Source organism: Lineus longissimus, chromosome 3 (genome assembly GCF_910592395.1).
Source record: "Lineus longissimus chromosome 3, tnLinLong1.2, whole genome shotgun sequence".
NCBI lineage: Eukaryota > Metazoa > Nemertea > Pilidiophora > Heteronemertea > Lineidae > Lineus > Lineus longissimus.
Window position 1 is genome coordinate 12,467,431 of NC_088310.1, and position 15,031 is coordinate 12,482,461.

Sequence of the window (15,031 nt, forward strand, 5' to 3'; positions counted from 1 at the left end):
TGCAAGTCCAAAAATGCGGACCAATAATCCAATAGAAATGTCAAACAGTAGAATTATCCAAAAACAGATCGATAATCCAAGTGATAATAGAGAGTTTAAGAGATCGTCCCACTGACGGTAACACTAACGCAAACGCTATTTATAGCGTTATCGTCAAAAATATCGTGTTTTCGTTTAAGAAGCCAACGCTGACCATCAAACGATAACGATAATGCATTTCTTTCAAGAGTTCAATTGATCACTAGCCATGTTTGCATAATGTTATGTGCCATGACATCATATCTCATATAAAACAGGCGTGCCACGAATTTTTATTACATTTGACAAGATGGACTTGCTGGCAGTTGAAGACGATCTCGACGTGGCTCTGGTATATAACGCAGCCGGCCGGAGGATGCCGCCTGCCCGCCGACGACGGAACGGACGGGATTTGACTTAGGCCTGTCCGATCAAGAGTGCCTGGAGAACTTTCGTTTCGTCAGGGTGAACCTTATACGGCTGAGAGACGCTTTGCACTTCCCTCCCTACATGCAATGCTCAAATGGTACTCGGGTAGGGGACAGTGAGGCAATGTGCGTGCTGCTGAAGAGGATGGCTTATCCTAATCGTCTGTGCGACTTGACAACAACCTTTGATCGCACCGTAGTGAAGCTGAGCTGCATTTTCAATGCAGCATTGGATCACGTCTATGACCATTATCATGGAATACACATTTAATAACGGACAACTCACGTTGTTTAAGAGTGGTGAGTTCAGTATTGACGTTCAGATGTTCTGCAATAGATGTCTTTCAAGAAAATTAATAATGTCTTTCAAGGAAAATGCTAATTGAGACACTGGAAAATAAGTATGGCTTCTTAGGCTAGCATTATAGTCCTCATTCGTGGTATTTAGAGTACAATAGAGGGGATATTTTTTATATTGTAACGAAAATGGCATCATCCAAAACACTTTGATTGCGTCATTTGAATGAGAGAATCCATTATTGATACAGATTACACATTTAATAACGGACAACTCACGTTGTTTAAGAGTGGTGAGTTCAGTATTGACGTTCAGATGTTCTGCAATCGACGAAAAGACTATTACTTATTGTACAATATGATGTCTTTCAAGGAAAATGCGAATTGAGACACTGGAAAATAGGTATGGCTTCTTAGGCTAGCATTATAGTCCTCATTCGTGGTATTTAGAGTACAATAGAGGGGATATTTTTTACGTTGTTATGAATATAGCATCATCCAAAACACTTTGATTGCGTCATTTGAATGAGAGAATCCATATTAATACAGATTACACATTTAATACCGGACAACTCACGTTGTTTGAGATTGGTGAGTTCAGTATTGACGTTCAGATGTTCTGCAATAAGATGAAAACATCACTGGAAATGAGCGACATTGCTTCCCATTGGCTGAATACAGTAAGGAGAATATGGAGCCGATTGGTAATGGAAAATTCATTACAGCATTACAAAAATAGTATCAAATTGCGTCCACAACCACTTTTTTTTAAAGATCCAGATCGTATGGAGCCTTAAATTGCATAGCCAATATTTGATACAACTTATTTTGTTGAAATTATTTGTGAGTTTTGTGCACTTTTAACAGTTTGGCAAGACCACCGAGTTGCATACAACCAAGGAATTTACTGTGTATAGTGGGCTGACCTAAGGTCGAAAATCACCTCTCTTCTCGAAATCAGAGCAAAGTCAGTAGCATCCCCAGATCAATTATCAAAGTTGAAATACTCCAGGATTTATGTATCAAATTAGCTACTACGAACGATATAAGACCTTTGTGCACTTTTTCTATAAAAAAGAGACAAAATTACTCACTCAGAATAATGTTATTCCCACTGGGAACGAGTTTTTGATACTAAAAATCCATGAAAATCCGAAGTTTTTTTGCCTTTTTTCATCAAGTTTGCTTGCCGCCACCATTTTCCATAGTCCATTTTGTACCAACTGCGCAGTCTCAGTGGGTCTCCTATATGAAATGCCTTAACAACTACGTTACCAAGAAAAATCACATGGTTTTGAAGTTGTACCCACTGTGAGCGTCTGCTGGCAAATCTTATGGCCTCAAAAAAGTCATTTTTTGCCAGGTTGGAGCCTTATCTAGCAGAATTGCAGGTTCACTTGAACTTATTAGCATATTTTCCTGTGAAAATCAAACATTTACCGTCTGCCGATCCGGAATGAAACAAACTGTAGTAGTCATTCATTTAGGTTAAATATCATTAAAAAGAAAATGTCGGCCATATCTCACCTCAAAGCTTCCATTGCTCCAGATCGTCGCTTGTTATAAACGAGGAGACGAGTTTCTGCTAATGCTGCTCCTTTTCTGAAGTTCTCAATAGAGATATCAGGTGTCAAACTGGCTCAGTTTATCCCGGATGTACTTCTGAATTTTAACCAAGTCATCTGGGTGGGGATAGCTTTTCTCCCTATTGTAAGCTCTATAGGTTAATATGTTTCTGGCTAATCTTGTGACCTTTGATCTCCACTCGACAGTTGACGTCATCATTTTCATCGTGCGTTTGCAATCTTTTTCACATTCATCATCACTACATCTGATTGCCTGGCCCCATTTAAGGCTGATTAGCCTCTTGATGTCATATTCCAGGTGAATAGCCGTTTAAGGGGACTTCAGATCATCATCATCATCAAAGTTGGGGGATGCTGTAGTTAAGGCAGCTGCAACAAGTTTGTCGAAAAAAGATGGATGCAGAAAGTCTGACATGGATAAATAATTTCCCGTCTTTTCTCACAAATTCAGAAGAAGTCTGGCAGAGCACCTCAGGACGATGTATAATACTTTCTTTTCAGTACATTTCCTGAGCAGTTTGCAAGCCAGTCATTGCCCAACATTATGATAAGCAGATCACTCATGGCGACTCTGGAAATTCTGTCATTTGTCATTATTGGGAATGCTTCTGACTTCAACAATTTGCAAGCCTCTTTCTTAATTCTATCTTTCAAGACCAAACTTTGGATACGCAATTCACCCCTGGAGCACTTGGAATATGGAGATGCATCATGAACCAGTTTGGCTGGGCACACAAATTGGTGTTTATACATCGTGACATCCAGTCACAACCACTCCCTACACAGTGGACAGGGCCCATATTCTGAAACATCAAACACGCTGCCACATTTTCTGCGTCCTAGAATTATTTCCCCCTTTCTCTGATGCAATACAGCTATGTTATGCAGATTATCTCCATGACTTCGCTACAGATCCCATCTTGCCTGAACTTCTTTGTTTTTCTTTGGTGGCCCTTGCAAATACTTCATGGTAGTGATTCTCTTTACTTCATCATTTCTGCCATGAACTTGTTTTATATGCTTAGCAATGTTTGTGACAACTTTGCCACAAAACCTGCAAAATGCATACAAATGGCACATGTTTGGTGTGAAACATGTGTTTTACTGCATACTACTTTTTGACTTGTCAGTCTGTTTTTCAGATGAATTTGCCCAAGTCTACACAAAAAAAGATGAAATGATGAGAATACCATACCTTTCAGTTTCACTTCATGCACTTGAAATGGCAGCCTTGAAATGAGTTCCAAAATTCCAAAAGACATGAACGATGGCCTCCAACCTTGTCCCAATGCTGTTGTTATGTGCACAGCATTCACGAAAAGGCATTTGTTGGTTACTTCATGTGTCTGAAAGGTACTTCTTGGGTACTTCTCAAACCTCGTCACCTCAATAGTTCACATTTCTTCCACACATGAAATGAGGGCGCCTGGTGCCAGGTAACCAACCATGAGGTGGACACTTTAATGGAATGACCTAGACTTGTTGGGTACTATTTTTTCTCATGTCAATATAGCCAACAAGGTTGACTGAGCATGTCGATAAAGTTTGCTTGTTGGGTATACCCTATGAGCAAAAAGTACCAAAGTATATGTCAGATTCATGAAGTATCCAACATGTGCTCTCAGGGGCGGACCAACGGACGGACGGACGGCCGGACCCTTGTCTGCATTGAAGTCAGTTTGAGGACTGTGTCTTTATCAGCCACAACGAGGACGTACCTTTCTAGCAGTTTTTTGAAGATTTCCAGGCTACTTTGTGTGTCTCTTTATTATAACTTTTGCAGATGTCACTTTATATTTGCTGTATTTTAGTATTTAATGTTTGGCTTTTTCCTTAACACAGCGAGGACTTCAGGGAAAAACCAGATCATCTACATAGCGATAACTTGACTGTCATCTCTCGTACTGAGGACACTGATTTTGCCTGCGAAGTGAGGACTTGACAGTCATCATCCAAATAGGGGACGATGATTATTAGCTTCAAATTTAGGCCCCAGAGGCATAACCAAGGGAGGGGGTGGGCTGACAACAAACTACTGGGGCTCAGGACTCAAGACGAACAAAAACTTTTTAACAAGAATGTTCTTCTTTCAGGACAATCTCCCACAATCAATGAGACTACTAAGAATTCCACTTCCAACTGTTGATGACTCAGCACCCTAAGTGCAATCCCCTCCTCTCATTCCGGGAAGTATTGGGGAACATCATACATATTCTCGTATGATATGATAGAACAAGAGAAGGGATCTATCCAAATGGGTGGGTGGGTGGGGAAAGCACGTCCTTCGCCCCATATGTTCGTCCCACCATCCAGTTTCCATTTATCTGCCATTTGCTCACTTCAGCGCTTCCACGCCCCTTTAACAAGCAAATCTATGGTTGACGTCATTCGTCACGTGGATTGTCACTTAGGGTGTTCCAGCACCCTAAGTGCAATCCCCTCCTCTCATTCCGGGAAGTATTGGGGAACATCATACATATTCTCATACATTCTGTACAACCGAATATGCCCTATTCATTTCTTGTCCCATCTTCCCCCAATACTACCCAAAACTCCCAATTCTCAATCATAAAACAAGGAGAATATCTGTGAAGCAAATGACCTTTATTATTCATCTTCAGCTAACCGACAAGCTAATACAACGTAGTCACGAGTACAACATAGGACATGAGAATGTGAACATTTATTTAGTACAATCGAAGTGGGCATTTCATAATAGAAACATTTAGAAATGCACTCTTATCATACCGCAGACTAGGATTGTTAGTCTACAATTCCATCGCTTTTAACCCTCTCATGCACCATTATTATTCAGAGCATTTTGCACAGAATCACATCAATTTCTTTCAAAGAGCCAGTGCATCAACCCTGTAAACTTTACAGGGGTACTGTAATGGAATATTGTTTAGGTCTTTGATTGACCTTTCAGAATCCATCAGCAAATATTGGAAAAACATTACCTGGTTACCATGGCAACCGTTATAATATGTATCAAAACAGTGAAAATTATGAAATAAGGTTGTTTATTTTAGAAAAAGTGGCTTTTTACCACATTTACTTCCTAGCTACACCAAATCTAACCCCAGTATTCGATTTACTGGGCAATTTTCACTCTAGAGACAAAACATGATGCTTATTTCTGGAAGAATGACATTGTTTTTGCTTTTCGTTTTACCCAACGGCTTTATCATTTCACAGAGTGGACAACAGAATGAATTATTATTGAAATGCAAAACAACACCAATACTTTTCAAAGAGCCAATGTAACAAAGCTGAAAAAGATAGAGGGATAACTGTAATGACATTTTGTTAGGTCTATATGTGGGTTACCAGGGTAACCGGTAGAGCGAAAATAAATCATGCACCGTTGCCATGGTAACAATCAAACTATGGATATGTTTGATTTTTGAGAGATTATTCGAGAAAAAGTAGATTTTTACCATATTGTTGGTCTAGATACACCAGATCTGACCAAGGAATTGAGTTAACTGGGCACTTTTCACCCTAGGGACAGAACATGATGCATATCTCTGGAAGAATGAAGTTGTTTATGCTATTTTTTTACATAACGGCATAATCTATCACTGTGTGGACTTAGAGTGAATTTTCATGGAAGTGCAAAACAACACCAATCTTTTTCAAGGAGCCAGTGTAGCAAAGCTGCAAAAGATAGAGGGGTAACTGCAATGATATTTTGTTAGGCCTATATATGGGCAACCAGGGTATCTGATAGAACGAAAATAAATCATGCACCGTTGCCATGGTAACGATCAAACTCTGCAAATATTTGATTTTTGACTGAATATTTGAGAAAAAGTTGATTTTTCCCTATTTTCTGCCTTGCTACACCTAATCTGCATAATGGACGGATCAACAATACTGACTTCTGCAACAGAGCGCAGAATGGCCGGATCAACAATACTGATTACTGCAACAGTCCGCATAATGGACGGATCAAATTTGATATTGTCGAATACGCTTATGGAATAGGAAAATGTACGGAACAATCACAAATACATTTTGAAAATGTGCATAAAATGCATATTTTCACGAAACCAGCCCCGTAATGTGCCTAGCAGTCTAAGAAGATACACTCATGAATGCACCACAGATGCACTGATGGATGAGCCATTTCAGAGGCCACTTTCACTGCAGTGTTTAGAGCAAAGGGTCTCTAGAGTGCCACCGATTCCAACAGTCTTTCCTATGAATATATCGCTCACATGTCAAACGGTAATTGTTCGTTTTCCTTTGAGATTTTCTCCCATTTTCATCCTTTTCATAGCCACACACTCTACACGTTCTCCTAATTCCACCATCTTTTTGGGTTGTCATGGGGTGGACACCAGTTGTTCTTGCTGCAACTGCAGGAATAGGACCGCGAATCGGGATGTTCTCAACTGGAGCCAGACGAGGCCGACCACGACCAGGTAGATCTCTGTTGGCACGTCGCTCTCGCTGTGGTTCCGTCAGTTCCGCTACCAACATTTCACGAAAAGCCTTTTGCTCAATGTTCTTTCCTGTCACTTTTTTGTACCCTATGTATGAGTTAACTATGCAAAGCTCCACAAGCCTCCAAAATACATGCTTCCACCACTTCAGGTTGCGACGACTGACGGTATAGTAACACAAGTGTTGATCAAGTAGATCTACTCCTCCCATATGATCATTGTAGTTGGCTATCAACGTTGGCTTTCTACGTTCGTCCTGCCCTTCTCGACGTGGTGGTATGACTGTCACTTGGTTTCCATGCATTGTGGATAAGGCTGTTACATCCCTCTTGTCTTTCCAACGTACTGCAGTCATCAATCCACCATGGCATTTTCTGAACTCCATTCCACCTCTCTGAAAATGGTCACCTTTGACAGGCCTTAGCTCCATTGGGAAGCCTCGTCTATTCAGACGAACTGTTCCACAGCATAAGATACCACGGTTGAGAAGTTCAAGACACAAGGTTGGCGATGTGTAGAAATTGTCAGTATAAAGACGGTATCCAGAATCACTAAAGTCTGCAGTTAGATCATGGACAACACGTGATGGCAAGCCAACTTCAACGCGATCAGCAACCTTCCCAGTATAGATTTGGAAGCGACTGCAATAGCCAGAATCACTCTCAGCGAGGACCCAAAGTTTTATACCAAATCGCTTTGGCTTCTTCGGCATATACTGGAGGAAAGAAACCCGGCACTTTCTTCCAATCATCTGTTCATCAACTGAAATATGGTGTCCAGGTGTGTACATCAGCCGAAAGTTTTCACTCAATCTATTTACAAGAAACCTGACTTTGAAAAGTTTGTCTCTGTTCGGATCATTTGGATCATATTGTACATTGTCACAACAGTGTAAATATCGATGGATTTGAAAAAAATCCTTCCCAGTGAAGACCTCTCCATACCAAGGTGTCCGGGACCATGGCTTTTTGGACCAGTAGTCCCTCAGATGGGCACGACGATCAATGCCTTGGGCAATGTTTACTCCTAAGAAAGCATCAAGTGATATCCTGTCAATTTGAATCCACCGCATGTTTGATGGATTTGCTGCCCTACACTGATCTGCATACAAATTGGTCTCCCTGCAAATGTCACGGGATATGTTGTCATCCCAAAAGAGTTTGAAAAAGTCGGAGGCTAGAACAGGCTCTCTGGCTAAAACCCAATCGCACACACCACTCCTAGCAGTAAAAGGAATAGCATGATTAGGGTTCACTTCATCGCCATCAAACGCCTCCCACACTAAGTCTTGACCAGCCACAATAATATCATTGTCAACACCTGAATCATCTGTATCGTCGGTCTCTGGTTGAAGTTGAACAACGTGTTCTCCATCCCTGGCCACTGTGTTGGCCACCTTACCGCGACCACGACCGCGACCACGACCACGACCTCGTCCACGATTTGCAGCAGGCAATGCATTAGCACCAATGCCACGGCGACCTTCACGATTTTGACTGGTACGAGAGCCAGGTAACCATTCCTCATCAGTGCTAGTGTCAGCTTGGCTTTCTACACCAGTGTTGTCATTGTCACCTCGATGAAATTCAGTGCCTTCGTTCTGGCTCTGAAAACAAAAACAAATGTTCAACTGATGATGATTGTTTTGTAGGAAGATAGAAATGGAGATGATAAATATTCATCATGCCTGGTACAAGAAAATATCCCCAGGAAATATTGGTGACCTACTTACTAGTATGTCACAGTGTTCATTCAAAACTGACATCATCGAGTTTTCCTCGACTAATACCTTTTTTTCTAACTTTGGAATTCAGAAAGTGCTCACACATGAGTATACCAGCCAAAGTAAAACTATGTTACTGAGTTTAGAAACACATGAGATGAACAGAAAACGCACCTGTGAATAAACATCCAGGGTACTTGAAACTCTGCACACTTTCCTACTGCCACAGCCTCGAACACGGACGCGACCTCTTCTGCGACCACACTGGTAAACTCCCTGGCTAGTAGGTGGAAGGGCAGGCAATGCCTCTTGGGTCTGGAAATAATGATTGCTTGGTTATTTGATCAATCACCATAAATTAATAAATTATATTTGGCCTTGACCAGCTATGGAAATGAAAAACGGCTCCTGTGGAAAGCAAGCAATATTTTTCAAATAGTAACTAGGCCTGTAGGTCCTTGTCCACAGCCCATCAACAATGGACATCTCACACACCAGCTAAAAGAGGTATAAATGTGCCACTCAATCAGCAAGCCCTACAACTATAAATCACCTAAAATCAAGAAGATAATATAAACTAACCTGTTGAGCATCATGTAGTGGAACTTCATGTGAATGACAGGCCCTGCTGACATTCCTGCTACTTGAACTTGAAGCTCGACCAGAACCTCCTCGTACTCTGACACGACCTCGATATTTGCTGGTAGCAGCCGTTTGAACACTAGAAGGAAACCACTCCTCGTCACCGTTACTGTCATCAGACTGGCTGTCACTGCTGTTTCGATTCTTGCTCAGAGCCTAAAAAAGAATTTTGACCGATTGTTACATGTGATCAAGGTGTTTGTGATAAATAGTTCAAATGTGCCACTTCCCTAAGTGATAGTGAAACATACTTACCTGTGCTGGAGCATGTGAAGAAGGAGCATTACTGGCAGGCCTATGGTGACTATAAAAAGACTTGCACGACGCAACAGTATCCGGAGAACCTCTTGGATTGCAACGACTAATACGAGGGTTCCTGTCTACTTGAACAATGAGATCATGTTGACCGGGACCCTAATAATAAAAATAAGATTTATCAATTATGCAGCAATGTTAGGCATAGTAATTGGAGGAGGCATGTATCAACTATGCCATGATGCAGGCCAATGGGAATGGGCTGGGATAGGCCATGGCCTGGGAAATGTGGGATGAAAGGGCGACTAGCCTTCACAATAGTAACACAAGTACAGACACTGCTTGTCTTAGTGCTAAATGCATGCTAGGCCCAAGGTAAGCTTATCATCACCAGCGCCAAAGCACAGCTCTCAACACTGACAGCACAGTATCATGCAGCACAGGCATGTCATAGATAGAGCCCTAAGCTTACACCAGGGCCTCCCACACCTACACTTATGTTCAATAGAGGTAGACCAAGATGCGCCGTAGATGCATAGCCCTAGCACTATCTGCCCAAAACAATTTTCTGGTCATAAAACAGCTGGTTGCTTACTTTCACATGTTTGATTCATGGGCGCCGCCATCTTTGATTTAGGCCGAGCTCACTCAACCATTGTCAACAAACATGTTGCCGGCACACAAGTGCATCAAATCGTCATTTGTCCAGATTGTAAACAACCCAGAGTCGCGACATATTCAGATTGTTATCTGTAAGTGTAAACTAACCTGGTTTTGGGTCAGTAAATCATCTGCAGTGTACAGAACGGAGTCACGGAATGCAGCTTCCTCATTGTGTTTTTCGTTGACATTAGTCTCGCGCAACCAGGCAAGGTCATCCTCTTCAAGATCACTCCCGTCTTCAAATTCGGTGTCGGAAAAATCTTCAGGGAGATCATCTAACAGATCTAAAGCCTCATTTACACCAAATCGACCACTCATTTAGACATTTTAGGTGTTGAACCATAAAATACTAAGTGAAACTTGTCCTCATGAGGTCAGCCACTGTCAACGTCCGCCATTGTTGTTGTGCGATTATTTTTTTATTTTTCAATCAAAGATTCCAACCTTACCGTAAATAGTGACACCTATCAGAAATACAATAAATCAGTAGGTTATAGTATCTAAAGTTGGTTCTGAGCACGGCAGCACCAGCCAGTAAGGATTACAGGGTTAATTATTGATTTTTTAATTCATGCCACAAGGCGGTCGCTAGCGACCGCCTGGCGCACGAGTGGGTTAACAAACATCTGAAGGATCTAAGCATCAAATGCCGGGGGCAAATTTGTAGGTACGAACTTATTAAACATTTTCTCATAATTGCCGCCATCCAACACGGACTTGGACAACCTTCCCGCCACCACCGCCGCATCCCTCACAGATTCTACCCTACTGTAATAAGGAGCTGATTTGTCAGAAAACCAACCCATATGGTTATTCATTTGATCTTGATCGTCCACAGCACCCGAAAAGCCTAATAATACTGCACAACCTGCTCTAAAGCTGTGTAATGTTTCACCCTCATAAACACCCAAAGTGACCAAATACTCACGAAGACGATCATACATGGAACTAAAGGAAATGTTCTGATCCAAAACCCTGCCAGACTGATCGACTATCCTGAAAAGGTAACCTGCAGATATATCCACCCCATGATCATTGCACCATCGAAAATAATGATCGAGTGCCTCCACAGGGCAAATCACCTTGTCATCACATCGCTTTACCACAAACCTATTGGCCTTTCCCCTGCCACCCCTGATGGTTTTTGTCAAAGTATGACAAAAGAGGAGGCCAGAGCCGGAACTTCTTGTGCCGGAATAATACACAAATCGGAAGCTCTATCACCCGCAAAAAACTGCAACTTGAAAAATACCTGATCTCTGATCAATAGGTATCTTTGTCTTAAGGAAATATCCGGCCTCGAAAGCTGATTATGAATATACTTCGACATGTGACGGATCTTATCTATAAATATAGGTTTTGCCTGCTTCGGCATTACATGTGATTTCGCTTGTTCAAGTGCAATTTGCTGAGAGTAATTAATAACCTGAGGTGCATGACTTGGGTTACCTGACGAGGTAGAGTGATTCCACAGCTTTCCCCTACCCACCTGTTGAAATATGTCAGACAGGCTCTGAATCATGTTTTTGACAGAGGTTGACGCAAAACGGGTAGGGCAAGAACATTTAGTGCCATCATGTGTGGCTAGTAACGGACACGTAAAATCATGCACCTTAGTTTTACCTTTGGTATCTTTCTATACTAAAAATTCACACACTTCTTGAGGGCCACATGTCACAATCGACGGTTTCGAGGGGAGCGAAGACAGAAATAACTCAAACGTATTCTTGATGGAATCCAATCGTTTCTTCCCGGCACTGTTCCCAAAATGATTCTCTAGGTAATCTAATCTTTTCAAAATAGCATCCCTATTAACCGCGACCATAGCATGTTGGGGAACGGCCACCTAGAATCACGAGGCAAACGACAAGCGATGAGCAACTATTTTACACGGCACAACTACATCTGGAACAAAGCCGTGCTTTGAAGGAGTGAGAATGTCTGTACATGATTAACAATGGTGCCCATACTGGTGTCGTACCCTCATCAGGCAAGAGCATAGTACAATATTTCACCTTATTGTCAATTAACAGCTGAAACACAGGTACAGTGAGCTGCTTTGGAGGGTATACATAATAATTCTCATCATTACTAAACGTCTGGGCGAATACATTGACACCCGATGATTGCGGCAGAGGAAATGGAGTAAAGTGTTTCAAAGGAAGCCCAGCCGATGATTTCATCGCATTGCTGTCCAGCGCCATCAAATCAATGGAGTGTGGCCCATAACGCCTTTCTATTTTCTCCCATGCTTTCGATGATAACGTAGTGTGGGAGAGATCAACCGATCTTGATGGCGTATCCGCCGGATTATCTTTAGACCTTATGAAAGACAATTTTAATTCTACATTGTTTGTGAATATCAGCTGGAATATGTCCTTCATTATATTTACCAACTTGATATCTCTGCCACCCTGACTATGCCAGGCTTTTACCAATATCATACTATCTGTATACACATCAACTCGGTGATTAGCAATTGATGATTCTAAAGATTGGAGGGCTTTTCTCAACGCATCCGCCTCTTTTAAATGGATTGGGCGATGATCGCCAGATAACCAAAAATCCGAGATGCAGCACTGCTTTACATCCCCGGACAGAACTACCGCTCCATATTTGTACAAAGAAGCATCTGTTGCTAATAACACCTGTTTGTGGTATTCTGGTCGCCACTTAAAGAGGTTGAATAGCGCCTCCAGAAGCAAGCAACAGCGTCACCCGTAGCAGAAATAAGAACTGCTTAGTGACGTCATGGTTTCCATATACGGCATCTCATTTGCATATTTTTACAACCTTATTTACTACGAGTTATAAATATGCCAGTAGCACGTGGATCATGCCGGGCGGCGCTGTCAGGTGTTTCCACTATGGGTTACATAATCGGCTACAAAGAGGCCAGTGTTCTAGTAAATGAAGTTAGCAATGATAGCGAAAGAATGTTAGTGTATGTTACGCAGTCAATAGCGATAGTAGTGAGTTGGAGAGAGGAGAAAATGGAAAATGGAGAGAATAGTAGTATGGATTTCGAGTCCCAAGAAGAAACTTTGCAAAGTTTTCATCAAACTGATAATCATATTCCTTCCTTCTCTGTCTCCAACAATTAAAAGTTGCTGCAGTCAACCTGATGGGTTTATCTGTGAGCGAATCGACGAGACGAAGCATTTTTCAAGCATCCGAATGGTACCTTACAGATCCGCAAGGGGCGCGTTACCGAAAATGTTGCAAAAATCAATAACGTGATCGTAAATATTGTCATATTTTTCAAAATGAGAGTATGTAAATGATATGCAGACGGTAAACCAATGAAAGGCCAGTATCTATTGAACCTTACAAGTGATTTGGGGGCCTTGAAACTCCTTATATTTATCAATGAAACCTTATTCCCGCCTAAGGTTTTGACCGGGCCGTCCAAAACTCCCCATTTTTTGGCGGGCCATTCCCTTTAACATACCCATCCCAATCATCAACAAAACGCCAATTTTCGACTTCCTCCCTCAACTGTAGCGATAAAGGAAAGAGGTTTTTTGTATTTTTTATGGCACTCGAAATGGCATTATTCATCTCATTAGTGTAGAGCCGAGCAGCAGGGACTACAAGCGACATGGAAATGCATTTACCTACAAGCCGCTGCATAGTCCTGATATCTATCATTTTAGAAGCTAATATGTCTTCTCTTAGCTGCATAAATGATATTTTCTTGTCTACGGGCAAAATATATGCTTGTTTCTCTGAATCCACAATAAAACCTAAATGTCTCAATGCTAAATGGTCTCCTAGGTTACTTTTATGCAACGCAAATGTATAACCAAGACGAGTGAGCAACTCGAGAACTGAATACCTTATAATCTCAATTGACAATGTATGTTCAGATACTAGCGTACTCAATGATTCAGCGGAAAATCTATCATCGATATATTGAGTTGTACGAATACCAAAACTCCTCATGTATGAAGTAGCAAGCATACCAATAGATTGGTACACAAAGGGCGAGGCCTTCCAACCAAATGGTAACGTATTATACACCATAACCCACCCACCGAATTGGAGTCCGAAGCAAGTTTTACTATCTTGAGACAACAAAATATGGTCGTATCCGGACTTATCATCACAACTTATCATTCTCGTGTTATGCTGAACCAACCTATGAATATCACGCAGAGTTTCCAATTGAAAATGATTATCTTTGACCCATAGGTTAAGATAACGTTCATCGTGGCATAGGCGTGGCTTGGAGGGTTCCACTGTGAGAGGCATAACAATGCGTGGCATCTGGCAGTTATCGAGTTTACCTACAAGGCTAATCGATCCCATAGCTATTCTCTTTTCAAGCTCACACGCAATAAATGACGCGTGATCCCGACAATTAATAGCATTAGGAAAATAGGCAGACGGCGGTGTTTCGGAGTCGTAAGCTTTCCCCTTAAACTTTCCTTTAAACGGCCGAAACATATCCTGAACCGAGACACCATTAACAAGCCATGCTCTTAGAGTATCGTTAGGTGGATTATCATCTAAACGAGATTGCATTAACTTCTCCCACTCATCAATTTGATTATGTAGGCCTCCAGCTACGAATGTATCAGGGTCCCGCAGTGGCAATGTCTGAACGTTGAAACTAGAACCACCTTTTATTACACTTTCAAATCTGATAGCTGAGATTGGGGTTGAGGGTTGGATGTCCTTCCCATTCAATAATCTCCAACGTGGGGTCTTTTTCATACTATTTGCCGCCCGCAATGGGTTGAACTCAACTGATTTTTCCCACTCGGGCACATGCATACTTCCTCGCTGAAAAAGGGGAAATAATCGCGTATGGGAAGGACTTCCAACCCTCAACCCACAGGAAATAAATTCCATAGGGCGAAGACTCCCCGGGATGAGGGTTAAAAGATCCTAAGTAACCTATTTATATATGACACTGAAGTGAATGTGGTATTAACATTTACTTTGGTTGTGCTTCTTTCATTT

The 15,031-nt window shown here is 41.7% G+C and overlaps 1 protein-coding gene across 1 annotated transcript; it reads right to left on the reverse strand.

Moving 5' to 3' along the window:
• Positions 1–4,946: 4,946 nt before the first annotated feature.
• Positions 4,947–10,451, reverse strand: LOC135484910 (piggyBac transposable element-derived protein 4-like). Its single transcript, XM_064766608.1, has 5 exons — positions 10,169–10,451; positions 9,401–9,559; positions 9,086–9,301; positions 8,678–8,818; positions 4,947–8,386 (listed from the first exon to the last, which is right to left on the reverse strand). The coding sequence occupies exons 1-5, from the start codon at positions 10,379–10,381 to the stop codon at positions 6,488–6,490; spliced, it is 2,628 nt and encodes an 875-aa protein (XP_064622678.1). The 5' UTR covers positions 10,382–10,451; the 3' UTR covers positions 4,947–6,487.
• Positions 10,452–15,031: the final 4,580 nt, after the last annotated feature.

Excerpts from the sequence above, each read along its gene's own strand:
- LOC135484910 (XM_064766608.1), bottom strand. The coding sequence starts at position 10,381 with ATGAGTGGTCGATTTGGTGTAAATGAGGCTTTAGATCTGTTAGATGAT. Across the intron at positions 9,560-10,168 it reads ATTTACTGACCCAAAACCAG|GGTCCCGGTCAACATGATCT; the intron begins GTTAGTTTACAC and ends TTTTATTATTAG. Across the intron at positions 8,819-9,085 it reads CACTACATGATGCTCAACAG|ACCCAAGAGGCATTGCCTGC; the intron begins GTTAGTTTATAT and ends CATTATTTCCAG.